Consider the following 18659-nt stretch of genomic DNA (forward strand, 5'->3'; position numbering starts at 1 on the left):
AATACCTTTTAACACGTGCCCCTGGGTTGGGTCTAGAGAGTAGTTGCTGGCTGGTAGAGCAGACTGGCAGAGAATGGTCAAGAATCCGAGTCAATTCCTTGAAGTCAGGGACAGGAACAGAAATGTCAGGCTGAAGTATTACCAAAACATGGGCTAAGGTGAAATAATGAGAATCAATCAAGTAGAACAAGTGCAGAAAAACAGGTCGGTACCAGATACAGTATAGTGAAAACAGTTACTGGCAACTCATAGCAGTATGTTGAGAGCTAAAGTACGGTATGATGCTGTCCCATTAGCCTTAGCAGGGAGCTGATTACTCCAGTTGTACAACACACACTAAGAAAGTAATACAGATCCTTCACAATAGCATATTTGGCTGGACAGAGGCTGTGTCACCCAAATATTTCTGGCTCTGATGTCTCCTCCATCAACAGGCACTTCTTACAGAATTAATATGGAGGTACCTGTCGACAGACATAGACATCACAGGAGAAGGTCCTGGTGGAGATGTGACATGTGATGGTGTGGAAAAAGTTGATGGTTGGGATATGTTAAGCATTACTTCTAAATACACTGCTCAAAAAATAAAGGGAACACTTAAACAACATAATATAACTCCAAGTATATTAAACTTCTGTGAAATCAAACTGTCCACTTAGGAAGCAACACTGATTGACAATCAATTTCACATGCTGTTGTGCAAATGGAATAGACAACAGATGGAAATTATTGGGAATTATCAAGACACACTCAATATGGAGTGGTTCTGCAGGTGGGGACCACAGGCCACATCTCAGTACCAATGCTTTCTGGCTGATGTTTTGGTCGCTTTTGAATGTTGGTTGTGCTTTCACACTTGTGGTAGCATGAGACGGACTCTACAACCCACACAAGTGGCTCATGTAGTGCAGCTCATCCAGGATGGCACATCAATGCGAGCTGTGGCAAGAAGGTTTGCTGTGCCTGTCAGCGTAGTATATAGGGGCTAGATGCGCTACCAGGAGACAGGACAGTACACCAGAAAATGTGGAGGGGGCCGAAGGAGGGCAACAACCCAGCAGCAGGATCGCTACCTCAGCCTTTGTGCAAGGAGGAACAGGAGGAGCACTGCCAGAGCCCTGCAAAATGACCTCCATCAGGCCTTAAATGTGCATGTGTCTGCACAAACGGTTAGAAACCGACTCCTTGAGGATGGTCTGAAGGCCCGACATCCACAGATAGGGGTTGTACTCACAGCCCAACACCGTGCAGGTCGCTTGGCATTTGCCACAGAACACCAGGATTGGTAAATTTGCCACCGGCGCCCTGTGCTCTTCACAGATGAAAGCAGGTTCACACTGAGCACATGTGACAGAGGTGACAGAGTCTGGATACGCCGTGGAGAGCGATCTGCTGCCCGCAACATCCTTCAGCATGACCGGTTTGGCAGTGGGTCAGTAATGGTGTCGGGTGGCATTTCTTTGGAGGGCCGCACAGCCCTCCATGTGCTTGCCAGAGGTAGCCTGACTGCCATTAGGTACCGAGAAATGATCCTCAGACCCCTTGTGAGACCATATGCTGGTGAAGTTGGCCCTAGGTTCCTCCTAATGCAGGACAATGCCAGACCTCATGTGGCTGGAGTGTGTCAGCAGTTCTTGCTAGATGAAGGCATTGAAACTATGGACTGGCCTGCCCGTTCCCCAGACCTGAATCCGATTGAGCACATGTCTCACTCCATCCACCAATGTCACGTTGCACCATAGACTGTCCAGGAGTTGGCGGATGCTTTAGTCCAGGTCTGGGAGGAGATCTCTCATGACAACATCCGCCGACTCATCAAGAGCATGCACAGGTGTCATAGGGAGGTCAAACAGGCACGTGGAGGCCATACACAATACTGAGCATCATTTCCTTGTCTTGAGGCATTTCCACTGAAGTTGGATCAGCCTGTAATTTCATTTTCCTCTTTGATTTTGAGTATCCTTCCAAATCCAGACCTCCATGGGATATTAATTTTGATTTACATTAATCATTTTTATGTTTTCTTGTTCTCAACGCATGCCACTATGTAATGAATAAAGATATGCAGCTGTCATAGTTCATTCACTAATATCTACGATGTGGTATCTTAGTGTTCCCTTTATTTTTTTGAGCAGTGTATATTGTGACATAGTATTAGAGGCTGACAATCAAAATTAACTGAAAAAGAACAGGGGTTATCTCCTGTAATATTTGCAGGATTTTTCAATGCATTACAACATTATATACAATGATGATAGCAGCGTTTTGATTAATGCATTTCTAAAAAAAAAGTCCTTCAAGATCGCATTTCTTTATCAGAACTTTCTGCTACAAAGGCAAGATTGCATTCTCTGAATGAAATTGAAGGGGTTAAATATTACAATCAACTTGGAAGATGTTGAGACAGCTGTGATATGTACATGAGCTTTCAAATTATAAACTTCCTTCCATTTCTCAGAAATGTAATCTGATTTGTATTTCCCATTTCAGCCTCACTGCAAGATCCTAATCCCTCCTCTGCCAGAGGGGACCGGTAATGCTATGTAAACTTAAGCACCGAAGGCTCCTGTAACCGAAAATGGATTAAAACATACCTGCCAAATAAACTATGTGATAATGATCTTGACTAGGAGGGGAGACCAGACTGCTGATCAAGGGAGGGGAGCGCAAAAATAGGGCAAATATTCTCGCTACAGATAGAACTTGTCTGCCTTTATCTCAATAAAGATGCTGGTAATTTACCAAAATACGCACGCCTGATATGACAATGAGTTTAAGTTGCAAAGTCAGTTTTTTTTAGAAAATCAGCTCTGCTACATCTGCTCAGATCTCAGAACTCTGCATCTCCTTCCAGGTAATGGCTCTGCTGCTAATAAAGTCCTGTGTAGTAAATTGATGGCTCGCTGGTGACACTAAATTCTGCTCCAACCTCTGCTCATTAGTGACAGCAGTTAAGTAGAGGGCGAGCGTGCAGCTGCTGAGGAGCCAGAGACAGAGGAAAGTGCCCTGGCTTGCGGACTGCTGGTGCTGAACGGACAGCTCCCTCCACCAACTCGGATTGGCACCGTTTCATTATCCCAGTTTGTTTGCTGTTTTCTGTGCTCCTTCCCTCCCATCTGCTCTGTGTGCCTCTTGTAAATCGGATCAAGCCTGATTCCCCTCACGTCAAACCACATGATCCCATAAAACATTCATCACCTCTCAATCCCTGATCCAGCTCCATAAAACATTCATCGTTGCTTTTTCCTCTCTCACTGCTTCTCCATAGAGTAACCAAGGAAAGGAGCAGTGATTTCACCACAACGCCTGGCAGCTAGAGGAAGCACATCACACATTGATGGGGGAAGACAGGGAGATCTCATTACCAGCTGTGTTCATGCAGGAGGAGGCTCACAAGTCCCACATACACAAGTAGTTACGATTTGGGAACATGAAGATCAAGCAATGGATACTCGGAACCGAGGCTGAATTCTAGGATTGTTCTCATTGTTCCACCCTGAAAACTGGAGAGGGGATCCTGGATGGGGAATATTGCTGGCTGCATGGTGGTGGAGTGGAATTAATTGGACTGAAGTTTGAATTTCCTAAGGATTGCACTGCAGGAATAAAGGAAACCTCAGAATGACACCATTGTTTCTGGCAGGTAAGCAACATATTTTATATATATATATATGTATATATATATATTTTATTTTTTTTTTAATCCTTGGAAATTCCTGCTGCTAATTTTATCCACCTTTGTGCAGCTTTCATTTACATAATAAGTCATTAAACATCCCTCCCTATCTAACATGTATAGATAGATATTTGTGTATATATATATATACATATATATGTGTGCATAATATATCAAAATAGATATAGTATACCGTATATACAGTATATATATGTATATCTATAGATAGCTAGATATACTACATAGATAAATAGCTATGTACTACCTAGATTTTGCATGCATAGAATAGTTTTCCTCACCATCCCTATCCAATGAAGTTTTTGCACCCCAGGTATGATGATGTGAAGTACAATGATTGTCGTGCATTTGTAAAGCAAAAGTCAAATAAATCATTGACACAAAGAAGACCGACTGATGAGAAGGTCTTAAGATGATTTAGGGATGAGAAATGGTGCATTACAGTTATCTGCTCCATCCACACCACTACAGTGCAATTCATAGCACAAAGTAGGTCAGGAATCCAGAAGGACACTTGGGAGACAGCTACCGGATCTTGCGGTGAATCAGTCCCATGGGTGCCTTCAGCTCTTTGCTCCTGGTAGCATGATAGTCACTTTTGTGTGTGATATAACAGCTGAATGTTCTTTTCATATGGGGAGTTTAAATCCCCCCTGGGAGAAGTTGCCCAGTGGAGTGCTGCATATTGGGGTACACTACTTATTGAATGCATATCTTCAACTGAACTCTGCAAAGGCTGTGGCAGGGCTGTGCATACTAATTATCATGCTCTTAAATATGTAGAGTCAAATACGAACATTGGGCTTCCAGACTAATATATATCCATCTATCATGGCCCTCAGCTATTATTCCAGCGTCAGCTTATTCTCAGCATTTTAGTGGTAGTTTGGACAGACTTATTCCCACCTTAGTCTGTAGTTGTGCACTGCCTGTTATGCAATGTTTCGCAGTCATGATACTGTGGGTCAGCATACACTCAAGTCATCACCATTACAGCAGGCAAGTTATGTACAAAGCAAACAGACGCCCACCCCATTTACAGGATTGTGGGTGTTTTTAGGGCCACTGACTAACAGAGAAGGAGATCCCTGACACCTAGCTGAAAAATAAATGTATTTACCAAAAGCAATTAGAACTACTAACAACTTGCCATTGTCTTGCAGTATTGACATAAATGTCATATATATATGCACATTATATATATACACATACACACGATACATACATGATATATATAGTGTGTATATATATCAGACAGCTACACATACAGACTGACTAGAGTATTTCATCTTCTTAGTAATCCTATTGAAACAGATGTTTGGATTATAAAATGTTTGGATTATAAATGTAATTGTATTGCTAGCAGAGTGGTAATGGAGGTGTGTGTGTTTATAAATGGAGTATATACCCTCAATCACATATATTTTTGCTCAATCCTGTGAACTTGGAGGATTATACACGAAGCATAGCACATCCAAAAGAATAAATTATGGTGAATTATGTGTACTTTTTAATTCTGCCAGAATCATTTTATTATTTTGGTCTGGGTGATTATTTTTTGTCAGTTATCACACATTACTACATGCCGTCTCTTATTAAGCCATATTATACAATAAAGTACAGTAATAATGTGACAATGTTTACCAGTGATAGGATTCCCATTGCTTAGAGCAAAATAGACAAATAGATCAAAAGATAGATAGACATAGATATATGATAGATAGATGGATAGATAGATGATAGATGATAGATAGATGGATAGATAGATGATAGATAGATGATAGATAGATGATAGATATGGGATAGATTATAGATAGATAGATGATATATGAGATAGATGATAGATAGATAGATAGATAGATAGATGATAGATAGATAGATAGATAGATAGATAGATAGATGATCGATAGATAGATAGATAGATAGATAGATAGATGATAGATATGGGATAGATTATAGATAGATAGATGATATATGAGATAGATGATAGATAGATAGATAGATAGATAGATAGATAGATAGATAGATAGATGATAGATAGATAGATAGATAGATAGATAGATAGATGATCGATAGATAGATAGATAGATAGATAGATGAAAGATATGGGATAGATTATAGATAGATAATAGATAGATAGATTATAGATAGATAGATGATATATGAGATAGGTAATAGATAGATAGATAATAGATAGATAGATAGATAGATAGATGAGATAGATAATAGATAGATAGATGATATATGAGATAGGTAATAGATAGATAGATAGATAATAGATAGATAGATAGATAGATAGATATGCCCATACATAGGTTTTCAGATTTAGTTGAACTAGAGACACTACAATCTACTATTTCCAAAACATGAAAAGATGCTTTACTCTAAATTAAAGATAACAGAGTTTTTCTATGTCTTATATGTATTCGTCAGCACTTTGTATGTGGCTCAGGATGTTTTTTATTACATTCTTTAGCAATGTCATTTACACTGGTAAGACCCTCTAAGAATAATCTGCTCTTTCGACACCATCCCCAAGTATTAACTTTGCACATTTGTGTTATTTTCAATGGAAGCTTTGCTAATCTTTTGAAATTACTGTTTTACTGCAGCCATATTAAATCATGTGAAACTCTTTCCGGCCTACTGAGCATCATGTCTGTTCTATCAATCACTGTTCAGGATGAAGAGATCGCAGCTATATATTTACTTGCATTGAGGTTAATGTAATTCATAGCACCTATAGTGCGATTAGAGCTCTGTTATCTTGTCAGAGTTATTTAACTACATAACATCCAGGCATGTAAATGATTCTACACAAATACAATATTATGAATGACACTTTTCAGGGACATTTTAGTTCCTCTTGCCGAACTGAAGTAATGTGCTTTATTGAACTTTAATTATACAAGATTCAGCATTATTGATCTAGATTTTGTCTGTATGAGGAGAAGGGGATTAATGTCAACACTGTTGGATCTGGATTTTGTCCTTTGATGTTCACTTATGAGGCCTATGCTACATAAAGAACATGCTCTTCAGCTTTTCCCTAATTGTGGTTTTGTTAGCATTTTATGAACTGTATACAAAAGGAATGAAATCTTCTAATAATAATGTTAAAAAGTCTGCAGTTTTTTTGCCCTTGCAACATTTTTTTCAGATGTGGCCTAGTTCCCAGAAGGCATAATTTATCTTCAATAGCAAAAGCAACACACAAAAATGCAGACCACCCAGTATGTGCGAGCTAGAAAGGTTTGGATTTTATCTGGCTTATGATTCAGTATGCGCACAAATGCAAAAATGTATTGAGTGCAGGCACACTGTCTTACGTGTAATTCATTTACATTAAGAAAAACTAACTCATTCTAAGGAAAGAAAATCAGTATGAGAACACAAAGTCTTTTTTCTTACATTCACAACCCATTGTTCTCAAAAATTGAACCAGTAAGGCAATAAATACACAGGTAATCCACGATCGAGTGCTGGTTTCTACCCGTTATCTTCTACCTGACAGCAGGATCAAGAACATCTAATGGCTCTCAATAATGCTTGCCACCAGTATGTTACCTAAAGTGAGTGACAACACTATGTCCATGTAGGAGTGCGGAGACCCTGCGGTGGCAATGTTCAGCAGCACCTAAAAAATCATCTGCAGCTAAAAACATTTCTTATGGACTCTTAAAAATAAAAGTTAAGGAGACTGTCAGCTGTTGACAGTCTGCTATGTTGGAAGAGTTCCCATAAAATATGCTGATGGCAGGATGTCTAGATGCCGAAACCATCAATGATCATCTGTAACCTGCAGTTATACATGGCAGCAAAAGCTTAATATTATTCTGCGGTGCAATCTCTGAGGAAATGAAGCATCACAAAAAATGTGTCCTCCAGAAGGTGCTGCACGTCAGGCTGGTAAACTGATGGAGGTCCCAAATAAGGAATTCCCTTCATTATCTCTGATGTTGAAGATTTTATCACACATTTTGAACATAGTATAAGCTCACTTGTCACTTCAATGCAACCTCCTCTAAGTCCTTACTTGGCAAGAGACAGTACTGCAGAACAAAGAAAGCAACCCAGCATCCCGGTAGCACCTCTAGGCCAGGGGCAGACATATCATTGGAGCAATCTGTATAGTCGGACTGGGGTCCAAGAGGTATATGGGTCCTATTCTATATCCAAAGCAGGGGGAATTATGCATTGTGATGAACTATTGGACAACAAACAGCCCATAAATTGTTCTTGCACAGGGGCCTCTTTTGTCTGTGTCCACTACTCCATAGGTCACCAGACAGCACCAACAGATCTAACAGAAAGACTAAGAATATATAGCTATAATACCTCACACAGTCATCAAAATGGGATCTCTAAACCAAGGAATCCATTACAAATTTCTGTTCTGATAGATAAATAAATTGATGTCAATGCAACTTCTGAATGTGCTTAATTACATGTAATTAATTTGATGGGTCATCCAATTTTTTCCCCCAGTGGTCCAGTCTTGACGACTACTTAATAATAATAATAATTTTTATTTATATAGCGCCAACATATTCCGCAGCACTTTACAATTAAGCGGGGACATGTACAGACAATAAATTCAATACAAGTTAAGACAATTCAAACAATAACATTAGGAGTGAGGTCCCTGCTCGCAAGCTTACAATCTACAAGGAAATGGGGGGACACAGTAGGTGAGAAATGCAAATGGGGGGACACAGTAGGTGAGAAATGCTGACTACTTCAGCTAATACACAAGCTAGATTATTTCACTATGATTTACAAAGGATATACTAGTATGCTCTGTCTGCCCTTGAGGGGGACATCAGGAATAGAAAGCATGAACAAAGGAAAGTAATATATCCTTCTAATTAGCTTATGTTCTGCAATTGCTAAGATTAATACAAACACAAGGCGTAAATACACAGATGAATCATGAAATTAAGTGTCCTTGTTGTTCATAACAGCTAGTCAAGTTCTAGTTTTCATCTGCTCAGAACATATTTTAAAAAGGTGATTTGTTGCTATGGGAAAGCTGTCATTTGTATTGAATGAGGCCTACATATGATGTGCCAGTTGACCTCACCATTACCCATTGCTTCCGAATTTACATATACCCCAATTATTCAAAAATGTAACTTAAATATTGCTATGATTCCACAAATATTTTGTTTGTATTGCAATAGGGAACCAAAGCATGAATCTCATGTATGTTTGATACTAAATCTGAATTAAAGGCTCCTAGGAACAAGATTCCCCATTGACTTCATAGGTTATTTATTGAGGCTTGTTTGCCCTAGCATAGGTAGGACCCATGCCTGCCTGACAGTCTAGTGTATTAGTTGTTAGTAGTCTATAAATGCTTGTGGTCTATACACAGCATTTATACTCAATGCTATGAGCTGTTGGACAGACTATAAGACAGGAGTAGTATTTCCAGTGTCCTCAGAACTCCATTAGATAATGAAGCCAAAAGAGTGTAACTGATGATACTGATATTGAGATAAAAAGTCCTGTATATAAACCTGTCTGAAATCCCTAGACATTCCAGGTCAGAAGCGATATAGGGTAATCAGAAAAAACACAGCCAAAACAGAATTATAGAAAACCAATAAGCAATCTTTACTATAATCATTATTACATATAAATTTATAAGCTAATAAAAAGATGCCTCAAATGTGAGGGACTTTGAGGCTGTGGAACCTATTAAACATCAATTGCCAAAATAACACAAGGTAGATTATTACAGCTCATCATAGTCCTTGTAGCATACCTATTCTCAGAAGACACCAACTAATGTCTATTATAAAGTGCATGTGAAGAATAATAAGGTATAAACTGAGGATAGGTAAGCTCAAGACAAAATAGAGGCAGATTAAGGCATAATCACTATGTCCCCATTGATATTACCATACGGGGTATATGGGCCTACAGTAAAATTATAGCGTAGGATGAATTAATGTGACATAAACAATTATCCACAAAAAACTAACTTCAGCAGTAAGATAAATATGGGCACAAAGCCCTAAAAGGCAACTTACTATATGATGCATGGTCCATGCCACATCCCTCCCCCCCGACGCGCGTTTCCTCCACACTTCCTCAGACGCCTCTAATTTGTCTTGAGCTTACCTATCCTCAGTTTATACCTTATTATTCTGCACATGCAGTTTATAATAGACATTAGTTGGTGTCTTCTGAGAATAGGCTTGCTACAAGGACTATAATGAGCTTTAATAATCTACCTTGTGTTATTTTAGCAATTGATGTTTAATAGGTTCTGCAGCCTCAACGTCCCTCGCATTTGAGGCATCTTTCTATTAGTTTATAAATTTATATGTAATAGTGATTATAATAAAGATTGCTTATTGGTTTTCTATAATTCTATTTTGGCTGTGTTTTTTCTGATTACCCTATATCGCTCCTGACCTGGAATGTCTAGGGATTTCAGACGGGTTTACATGTTTTGTTAGCATGGTATAATTTGGATCATTTTCAATTGATTCAATGAGATAAAAAATACTAGACATTAAAAAAAACAACATGGAAAAGAAGCAGCTCCCCCTCCAAACCTACAGAACTTGGGGATATCCAATTTTATTTGCTTTAAAAAAAAATTGTCGTTATAATACATGCATGACATATCATTAATAAGGCTTAATACACTGATTGCAGAATGATTAGGAAAATGAGTATTTTGACCATATCACCATTTTTATGATATCGAGCTTGGAGATGTGCACCTGTGCATGGGTTCCTGCTTATTTGTTTTGGACTCAGGAAGGGAGTTTGAAGAATGAATGCCTGTTGACCGTCGCAAAGTGACATGGTGGCTTTCTTGATGGGTTGCAGGCTCTGTCCAGTCGGGATGGGGTGAGCTGGAGATGGACTGCCAGTTGTGGGCAAAAGGCTATCCATGGAGATTTGTATTCCCCTCATGTATGTGAAAAACACGAAAATAATCCATAAAGGCAAGATCATTACTTCACCACAAAAAAATTCTGGTTGTGCAAAACACAAATTGATTATTTTTCAAATTTTATCATTTGAAGGGGGCTTATGATTTTATTTTAGAATAGAAATTACATTGCCAGATATGTTCTGGTTACATCTCCAGTCATGCATGTGAAAAACATAAATATGAAAGCATCAAATGTTTGTAAACTAGTCATTTCGGCAGGATTTATTAACCAGTTTGGAGAGATCTCCTCCCACTGACAAACCTTCATCTGGATATTACTGTACAAACCTTGGGAAATCAGCCACTAGAAAATCAGATAACAGTCCAAAGATCTTATATGTGTTATTTACAACTTATATATTTTGTACACTAGAGGTATGCCCTCTGCTATCGCATTGGAGGGAAGTGTGTGTGTACATGTGTGTGTGCATGTGACTACATGTGTGTGTGAGTACGTGTGTGTGTATGTGAATCTGTGTATGTGAGTGAGTGTGTGTGTGTATGTGAATACGTGTGTGTGTATGTGAATACGTGTGTGTATGTGAATACGTGTATGTGAGTGTGTGTGTGTGTATGTGAATACGTGTGTTTGTGAGTACGTGTGTGTGTATGTGAGTAAGTGTGTGTATGTGAATACGTCTGTGTGTATGTGATTACGTGTGTGTATGTGAGTACGTGTACGTGTGTGTGTGTGTACGTGTGTGTGTATGAGTATGTGTGTGTATGTGAGTATGTGAGTACGTGTGTGTATGTGAATACGTGTGTGTGTGTATGTTAATACATGTGTGTGTATGTGAGTACAGGCGGCAGTGGGGGAGATCAGCGGTAGCAGGTCCAGCGGTGGGGGCCCTGGCAGCCGCCAGCCGGCAGGAAATACCGCGGATTGCGGCCTGTGCACTGGCTGCAAGCCGCGGTCTTTCCTGCTGGCTATAACGGAGGTGGGTGGGAGGGCAGCAGTGGGTCTGGCGGGGGGTCCTGGCGGCAGCCAGCCGGCAGGAAAGACCGCGGCTTGCGGCCTGGGCACAGGCCACAAGCCGCGGTCTTTTCTGGCGGCTGTGACGGAGGTGGGTGGACAGGCAGCAGTGGGGGGTCCACCGGCGGTGGGCCCGGCAGCAGCGGGGGGGTCCAGCGGTGGGGGGGTCCCGGCGGTGTCCCACTGGTGGTCCTCGTACCACCAGCGGGCGCCATATTGGAACACCCATCACTGGGGTATTTCAATATGGCGGTCGGCATACATCCGGTCGGCGCGGTGGATTGCGGGATTCGGGGACATTCAGACGGACGTGGATGACAGACAATTTAAGGCAATTATATATATAGATGTTATTCCTTTTCTGTAGTGTGTTTTTCACAGTATCACCATCATATTGACCTCTCAAATAGCAAGTACTTTTTGGGACAGCTGGTATAATGTCTCACAGGAAAGGACAAAAGCCAGCCTTACCAACACCAGGTTAGATTACCATTTCCCTAGCAGGATGCAGCAGACCCCCATGATAAAGGCGGGGGTAGCACAGGTGCAAAATCCTGATTCAAACAGCTACTCAAAAACCTACCAAGTCATAGAGGGAATGGCTGTGTAGTATTAAAAATGCATTAAGATAAAGCTTGCATAGGATGCCAGTCACACAGATACGTGTGATGCACAGTGTCTAGCTTACAGTCTATTGATGATGCTCATGCAATTAGATGAGGTGGGTTTCTCAGCACTACATAACTAACCCCCACAAGACAGGATGCCCCAAATCACCTAACACTAAAAGGCCTGGCTGCATCCTGCAAAAACTGGAAAAATGCGCAAGCAATGAAAAAATGAAAAATAATATATTAAATAAATACATTGCAAGAGGTATTGGTCGATATTTTGGCCAAAATACGCAAGCTCGCCACCCACGTCAAGGGTCTTCATACTTGCAAGTCCTAACCCTAAATTAAAAATGGCTTACAGAAAAGGAAAATAATTCACTCAACACTTTCCTAGTTCGCTTGAAGCTTCCTTTCCTTGTTGGCTAGGTGAGAGGGTTAGAGATGCAATGCATGATTTGAAAAAAATCACCAACACATACCAGTGAGTTAGTTTAAAAACAAATAGCATTGGTCAAAAAAAATGGAAAGAAAATATTCCAACACGCAGTTTAGTGAAATCAAAATCAAAATATAGATAAAAAAGGAAACAAGCTACTGGACACCACTTGAAAATAAATTAGGGTAGAAAAAAACAAATATATAAAAAATATCTAAAAAAAAATATAAATTTATTTGAATTTGTTAATATGTTAATCATCCTGCTTTTTAAATAAAAAAACTCAAATAAAAAATAAAATGTAAACGTTTACAAAAACAAAAGACACATAAAAACAACTAACAGAATAAAAAACTAATAAAAAATGGCATTATATCACCTGTCACGTATACAAAAGGGATAGTTAGTACAAAATTAATTATACCCATAATCCTAAATAAATAAGGCAATAGTCACTTCAAATAAATATATCAAAACAAAAATCATCATGAGGTATTTCATGAAAATTGAAGAAGTGAAGACAATAGTGAATTATTAAAGAAGGTCAAATTTTATTAATAAACAGCTTAAAACAGTAGGGAATTGCATAAAAAAGACACAATGAGGGGTCTCCAACAAAAAAGGGGGATAAGGATGACCAGCAAAAAGAAATATTTTAGTTCCCCATGAGGTGCAGAGTATGGTAGCAGTTTAAGAACATGATATTACATCTATAGTCCATAATGCCCATAGACCCCCATCAATAGAAAAATTCCTTTCTGGCCAGAAAATACCAATAAATGCAAGAAATTGCTAAATAAAGTGCAGCAGCACTATAGAAGGATATGGCCTATTTCTTATAAGGGGGGAACTAAAGGGCAGCTACAAAGAAAAAAAAAAACACACCAGGGAAATTATTATAAGGCAATATACAAAGCTTCTGTCTCCTATTGGTTTTTATCCTTCTTTCTCCAGGAATTTATCTTGGAGTTTGTGGCACAGCAAAAAAACATTATATGGAACAATTCATTAAAGAAATAGAGTTCAGGTTTTTACCTGTTGCTGGTTAGTGGAATACAGGGCAGGTATAATGAAGCTGAATGCTGGTAAACTTGTCCTCACCGCTGTTTCGCAATTGTTGCTTCTTCCAGGGGCGTTTAGCAGGTAATGGTGTTCATCAGTTATTTATAGTTACCATAGATGAAAAAAAGGGCGGTCTACCACTCCATTTCAAAATCCACCATAATTGCAATTCCAAAGGTTTAATATTTACATCCATTGATCAGATAGAATTCAGCATACGGGGAGGGGATTTGAGCAAATCCTTAGGACAACTAGAGAGTAAATGGATTTACCGCCTAGGGACAATTACTCCTCATGGCCTTAATGAAAATTTGGGCTTCGGCTCCTTCCTCTAACTGATTATCCTGATTTCAGGTTATTTTAGGTGTTCTATGTATATAAATGTGTTTATTTTAGTTTACCCTTTCCCTTTGACTCCAATTTTTAAACTTTATAATCCTTACTTCTTGTAATATGTTTATTTTAGGTATATATGAGTTATAATGGCTACCTCGCGGCTACCATCGGTCTGTGTATGACAAAAAAATTTTTTTTTTGACCTAAGAATTGTCCGACATTTCCTTGAGAAACTCCTTCAAATAAACAGAAAAGAAAGGATGAAACTTGAAGAGAGGAACAAGGGATCAAGAATCTGAAATTGTTTTTTTTTTTTTTGCAACATGTATGTTTGTATCTGTTCACAAGGGGTTCAATTTTTCTTGTTATGAAATGATCTAAATAATTATATATCTACCCTAGCAGATAATTTATTTATTTATTTACATCTTTTTCTTATTTGTCGCCTATCTTTGGCACTTATATATATTCACATATTTAAATTCATTCCCCACCTCTTTTCACTCCCCACTACCCATTTGGATATATAAATAGTCCCTTCATACACCACATTTTATTTTTTTTTTTTATTTTATTTTTTAATTTTATATGCACTAGGAAATTTTCTGCGTACTTCACTCTTAATTTCCTGTTTTCACTAGGTTCTTTACACATAGGCCTTTTCACTGTGTTTTATTGCCCCTTTAAATAGAATTGACTTGTTTTTATTTTTACTTTTTGAGCTGTATAAACTTCAGGTGCGATATATTAAAAGCCTGTTCACATTAGTCCAAATACTTTTCCTTAGGACCTATGTGCACACGCCGGGTTTGACAGCTCCTTCTGACTTCCCCCAGCGCTCATACACATGACCGAAATGTAGTTCACTGCGGGCCAAGGAGTGCTAGGCAGGGAAGTCCCCTTTACCCAAGGGGGCGGAACCATGCGCGCGTGCTACCTATAGGTCCTGTGTACATCCGGTAATAGCTGGATGTAAAAATTCCTCTGCAGGTCCTACATACTTCCGGTCACGTGACTGCTACTCATAGGTCCTGTGTACATCCGGTAATAGATAAAGGATAATAGCCGGATGTAAAAATTCTTTTGTAAGTCCTATATACTTCCGGTCACGTGACCGCTACTCACAGGTCCTGTGCACAGCCGGATGCAAAAATCCTTTTGCAGGTCCTTCATACTTCCGGTCATATGACCGCCCTTTTTTTCATCTATGGTAACTATAAATAACTGATGAACACCATTACCTGTTAAACGCCCCTGGAAGAAGCAACAATTGCGAAACGGCGCTGTGGGGCGGTGGGGACAAGTTTACCAGCATTCATCTTCATTATACCTGCCCTGTATTACACTAACCAGCAATAGGTAAAAACCTGAACTCTATTTCTTTAATGAAATGTTCCATATAATGATTTTTTTGCTGTGACACAAACTCCAAGATAAATTCCTGGAGAAAGAATGATAAAAACCAATAGGAGACAGAGGCTTTGTATATTGACTTATAATAATTTCCCTGTTGTGTTTTTTTTTCTTTGTAGCTGCCCTTCAGTTCCCCCCTTATAAGAAATAGGCCATATCCTTCTATAGTGCTGCTGCACTTTATTTAGCAATGTCTTGCATTTATTGGTGATTTTCTTGCCAGAAAGGAATTTTTCTATTGATGGGGGTCTATGGGCATTATGGACTCTAGATGTAATATCATGTTCTTAAACTGCTACCATACTCTGCACCTCATGGGGAACTAAAATATTTCTTTTTGCTGGTCATCCTTATCCCCCTTTTTTGTTGGAGACCCCTCATTGTGTCTTTTTTATGCAATTCCCTACTGTTTTAAATTGTTTATTAATAAAATTTGACCTTTAATAATTCACTATTGTCTTCACTTCTTCAATTTTCATGAAATACCTTATGATGATTTTTGTTTGGATATAAGTACAAAATTCATGTCTGCAATAGTATTTTATGAAATATTTTACGAAATAAGTTTTCTAACTCTTAGAGAAAGAATTTGTTTTTAAAACTGAATTGAACTAATTGTTAGTAAAACATGTTGTTAATATGCTGTATAAACAGCCCTCTTGAAATTGCAAAATTATTGGAGCGTGATCACAGAACTTTCTAAAGTCTTGTTGCAAATAGTCACTTTGCACATTAACTGCCAAAGATTTGTGAAGCATTAAACATGAAAAGACCAGGAACCCATTATCCTGCAGTGCTGACATATTCCAGAACTGTAAACTCCCTGGAGTACCCAGAAGTAACAGGTATTCAGTGCTCAGCCATGGCCGAGGTAAGCCTGAAACCTGAAAACCACTGAACAAGACACATCAGTTGGAAGGTCAAGACTGGGCAAAAAAAAAGTTTCAAAAGTTTTATTGAATGATGAAATGAGTGACAAAATGGAGATGGGGTACTGCTTTATAACCCCAAAAAAATGTATTCAAAGAAATATGTATGCAGAATAATCTTTTATTAATGTATGCAAAACATGATTACTTCTTTAGGCTGGTATTATTAAAGATTAGCTAGTTAGACCTTTTAGGGTTGAAGATAAACACAAAATCAAAGCTAGTTTTTAGAAGACATTTTCTTCAAGCAGTGGTACAGGAAAAGGTCTGCATCTTTCAAGAAAACCATGACATGATTTTTATGCAGGACAACGCACCATTGTATGCATTGAAGTGCTTCACTGCTTGGCTAACTATGACCTTAAAGATGAAAAAATAATGGCTTGACTCCTTCCTCACCTAACCTAAACCCTATTGAGAACTTGTGTATCCTTTTTAAACAGGAGATTTATGGTGAAGGAAAATAGTACACCTCTCTGCACGGGGTTTGAGAGGCTATGGTTGGTGCTGCCCAAAATGTTGGCTGTCAACAGATTAAGAAACTGAAAGACTCCATGTATGGATGGCTAATGACTGATATTGAAAAGAAGGGTGGCTATATTGGTAACTGATATAGATATTTTTTTTAATGTCATACATGCAGTTTTGTACATTTTGAGTTATTTGGTTATTATTCTCATTTTAACAGATAAAATAAAAAATAGAGATGGGAAAATTTACATTTTTCCTTTAGTTGCACAGTAAGTATGCGGAATAATAGATGCCCCTATAATTCTGCACACATATGTAAGAAAGAAAAAGACCCAAGAAACAAAAAACTCTCTTTTACCATTCTTAACCATTCAGGTTTCAGGTTTGTTAATCTTTTGGATTGATTGACAGCACTGTACTTGTTCAATTGTAAAATTAACCATAAAAAATACAATTTGTCTATCAATTGTGCACACAGTTTAGTATTTTTGAAATCCAACCCCTAAGAAATAGACCCTAATATCAAATGACCAAAGTCTGCTTCAGTGCAATTGTTTGCCCACCATAGGAACCAATGGTAATCTAGGAAGTAGTAGAAGCTAAACATTAACCCAAAAAAAGTTCAGTGCTAACTGAGTAAAGTTACAGATGCACAACTATAGATAATTTAAGGTAAAGGATTGCCAATAAATAATAGTTTGGGTATTAATTCTTCTCTTCAGAATAAATAAGTCTTGAGCAAATAAACAGAAAATGATATATTATTAAAATGATATTTAAGAGTCAGAAAAAAAATTTAAGAAACTAAAAACATCTTGAGTAATTTCTTTTAACTTTAAATTCAAGTCTTCGGTATAGAAATTCTGCCATGAAATTTGTCTTATTATAATTTACTGATTAAAATTGTATTTGGATGTGCGCATGAATGTGTATTGTGTGTAAATCCCAGTGGCTTTTTTCTAGAGATCTATACTGCAATTGAAGCCACCTAGTCTCCCCTCTGCTGCATAAGCAGTTTGCATTTTCTTTATAGCTTGTAGAATATTTGTCTTTGAAATGGATATAAATCTTCCAGTCAACTGCAAATATTGCAAGCCTTTAGGTGTAAACAGGTAAAATGAATGACACTGAAATCTTAATAGGTGCTTACAATGGTAATATCCTGCTATTTTAAAATGAAGAATAGCAAAGTCAAACATAGCTGAATAATGTACAAAATGTCTGATTATGTCACATAAAGATCAGAATATAACAATTTGAAGACAGATTTGAAATATTGTTACAAAATATTGTAGAAAATTTAAAAACTATTTTTTTCTTTAGTGAAAAGGAAAGTTGGAACCAGCTCACCACATCCTGCGTTATGTAGTCCAGGATTCACTGAATGACGTTCTGACCAAAATGTGAAGTATAGAGACAAGTAGAAAAAATTCCAGCTCATGTAAACCATCCATAAAAATATGAAAATCCTTTATTAAAGTCACTTTAAAATTTCCAAAATTCCATGGCACATTGCGGGAGACACTAAACAACATGGCGACATGTTTCAAACACAAACAATGTTCTTCAAGGCAAAAAGAGGAAGAATGCTGTTTGCATTCAAAATGCATCGCCATGTTTCCTGTCCCCCGCAATGTGCCATGAGCAATGGAATTTTTGGAGTTTTGAAGTGTCTTTAATAAAGGATTTTCATGTTTTGATGGATTGTTGGCAAAAACTGGAATTTTTTTCTACTTGTCTCTATATTTTCTTTACATCATTTCTCTACATTAG

General features: G+C 38.1%; 1 protein-coding gene across 5 annotated transcripts in view; it reads left to right on the forward strand.

The window, feature by feature from the left end:
* Positions 1-2568: 2568 nt before the first annotated feature.
* The window catches only part of RTN4R (reticulon 4 receptor), a 382116-nt gene continuing 366025 nt past the window's right edge, over positions 2569-18659 (forward strand). For 2 of the 5 annotated variants that reach the window (XM_073582718.1, XM_073582717.1), the window contains exon 1: positions 2912-3643. Coding sequence is in view for 1 of the 5 variants with exons in the window: in XM_073582716.1 (XP_073438817.1) it covers positions 3622-3643 (22 nt within the window). In the remaining 4 variants the exon portion in view is untranslated. Of the gene's footprint in view, positions 3644-18659 lie in introns of all 5 variants that reach the window. The other 3 variants (XR_012233618.1, XR_012233617.1, XM_073582716.1) reach the window with 3 other exon arrangements.

Source organism: Dendrobates tinctorius, unplaced genomic scaffold (genome assembly GCF_039654945.1).
Source record: "Dendrobates tinctorius isolate UK_male_01 unplaced genomic scaffold, ASM3965494v1 ptg000073l, whole genome shotgun sequence".
Lineage (NCBI taxonomy): Eukaryota > Metazoa > Chordata > Amphibia > Anura > Dendrobatidae > Dendrobates > Dendrobates tinctorius.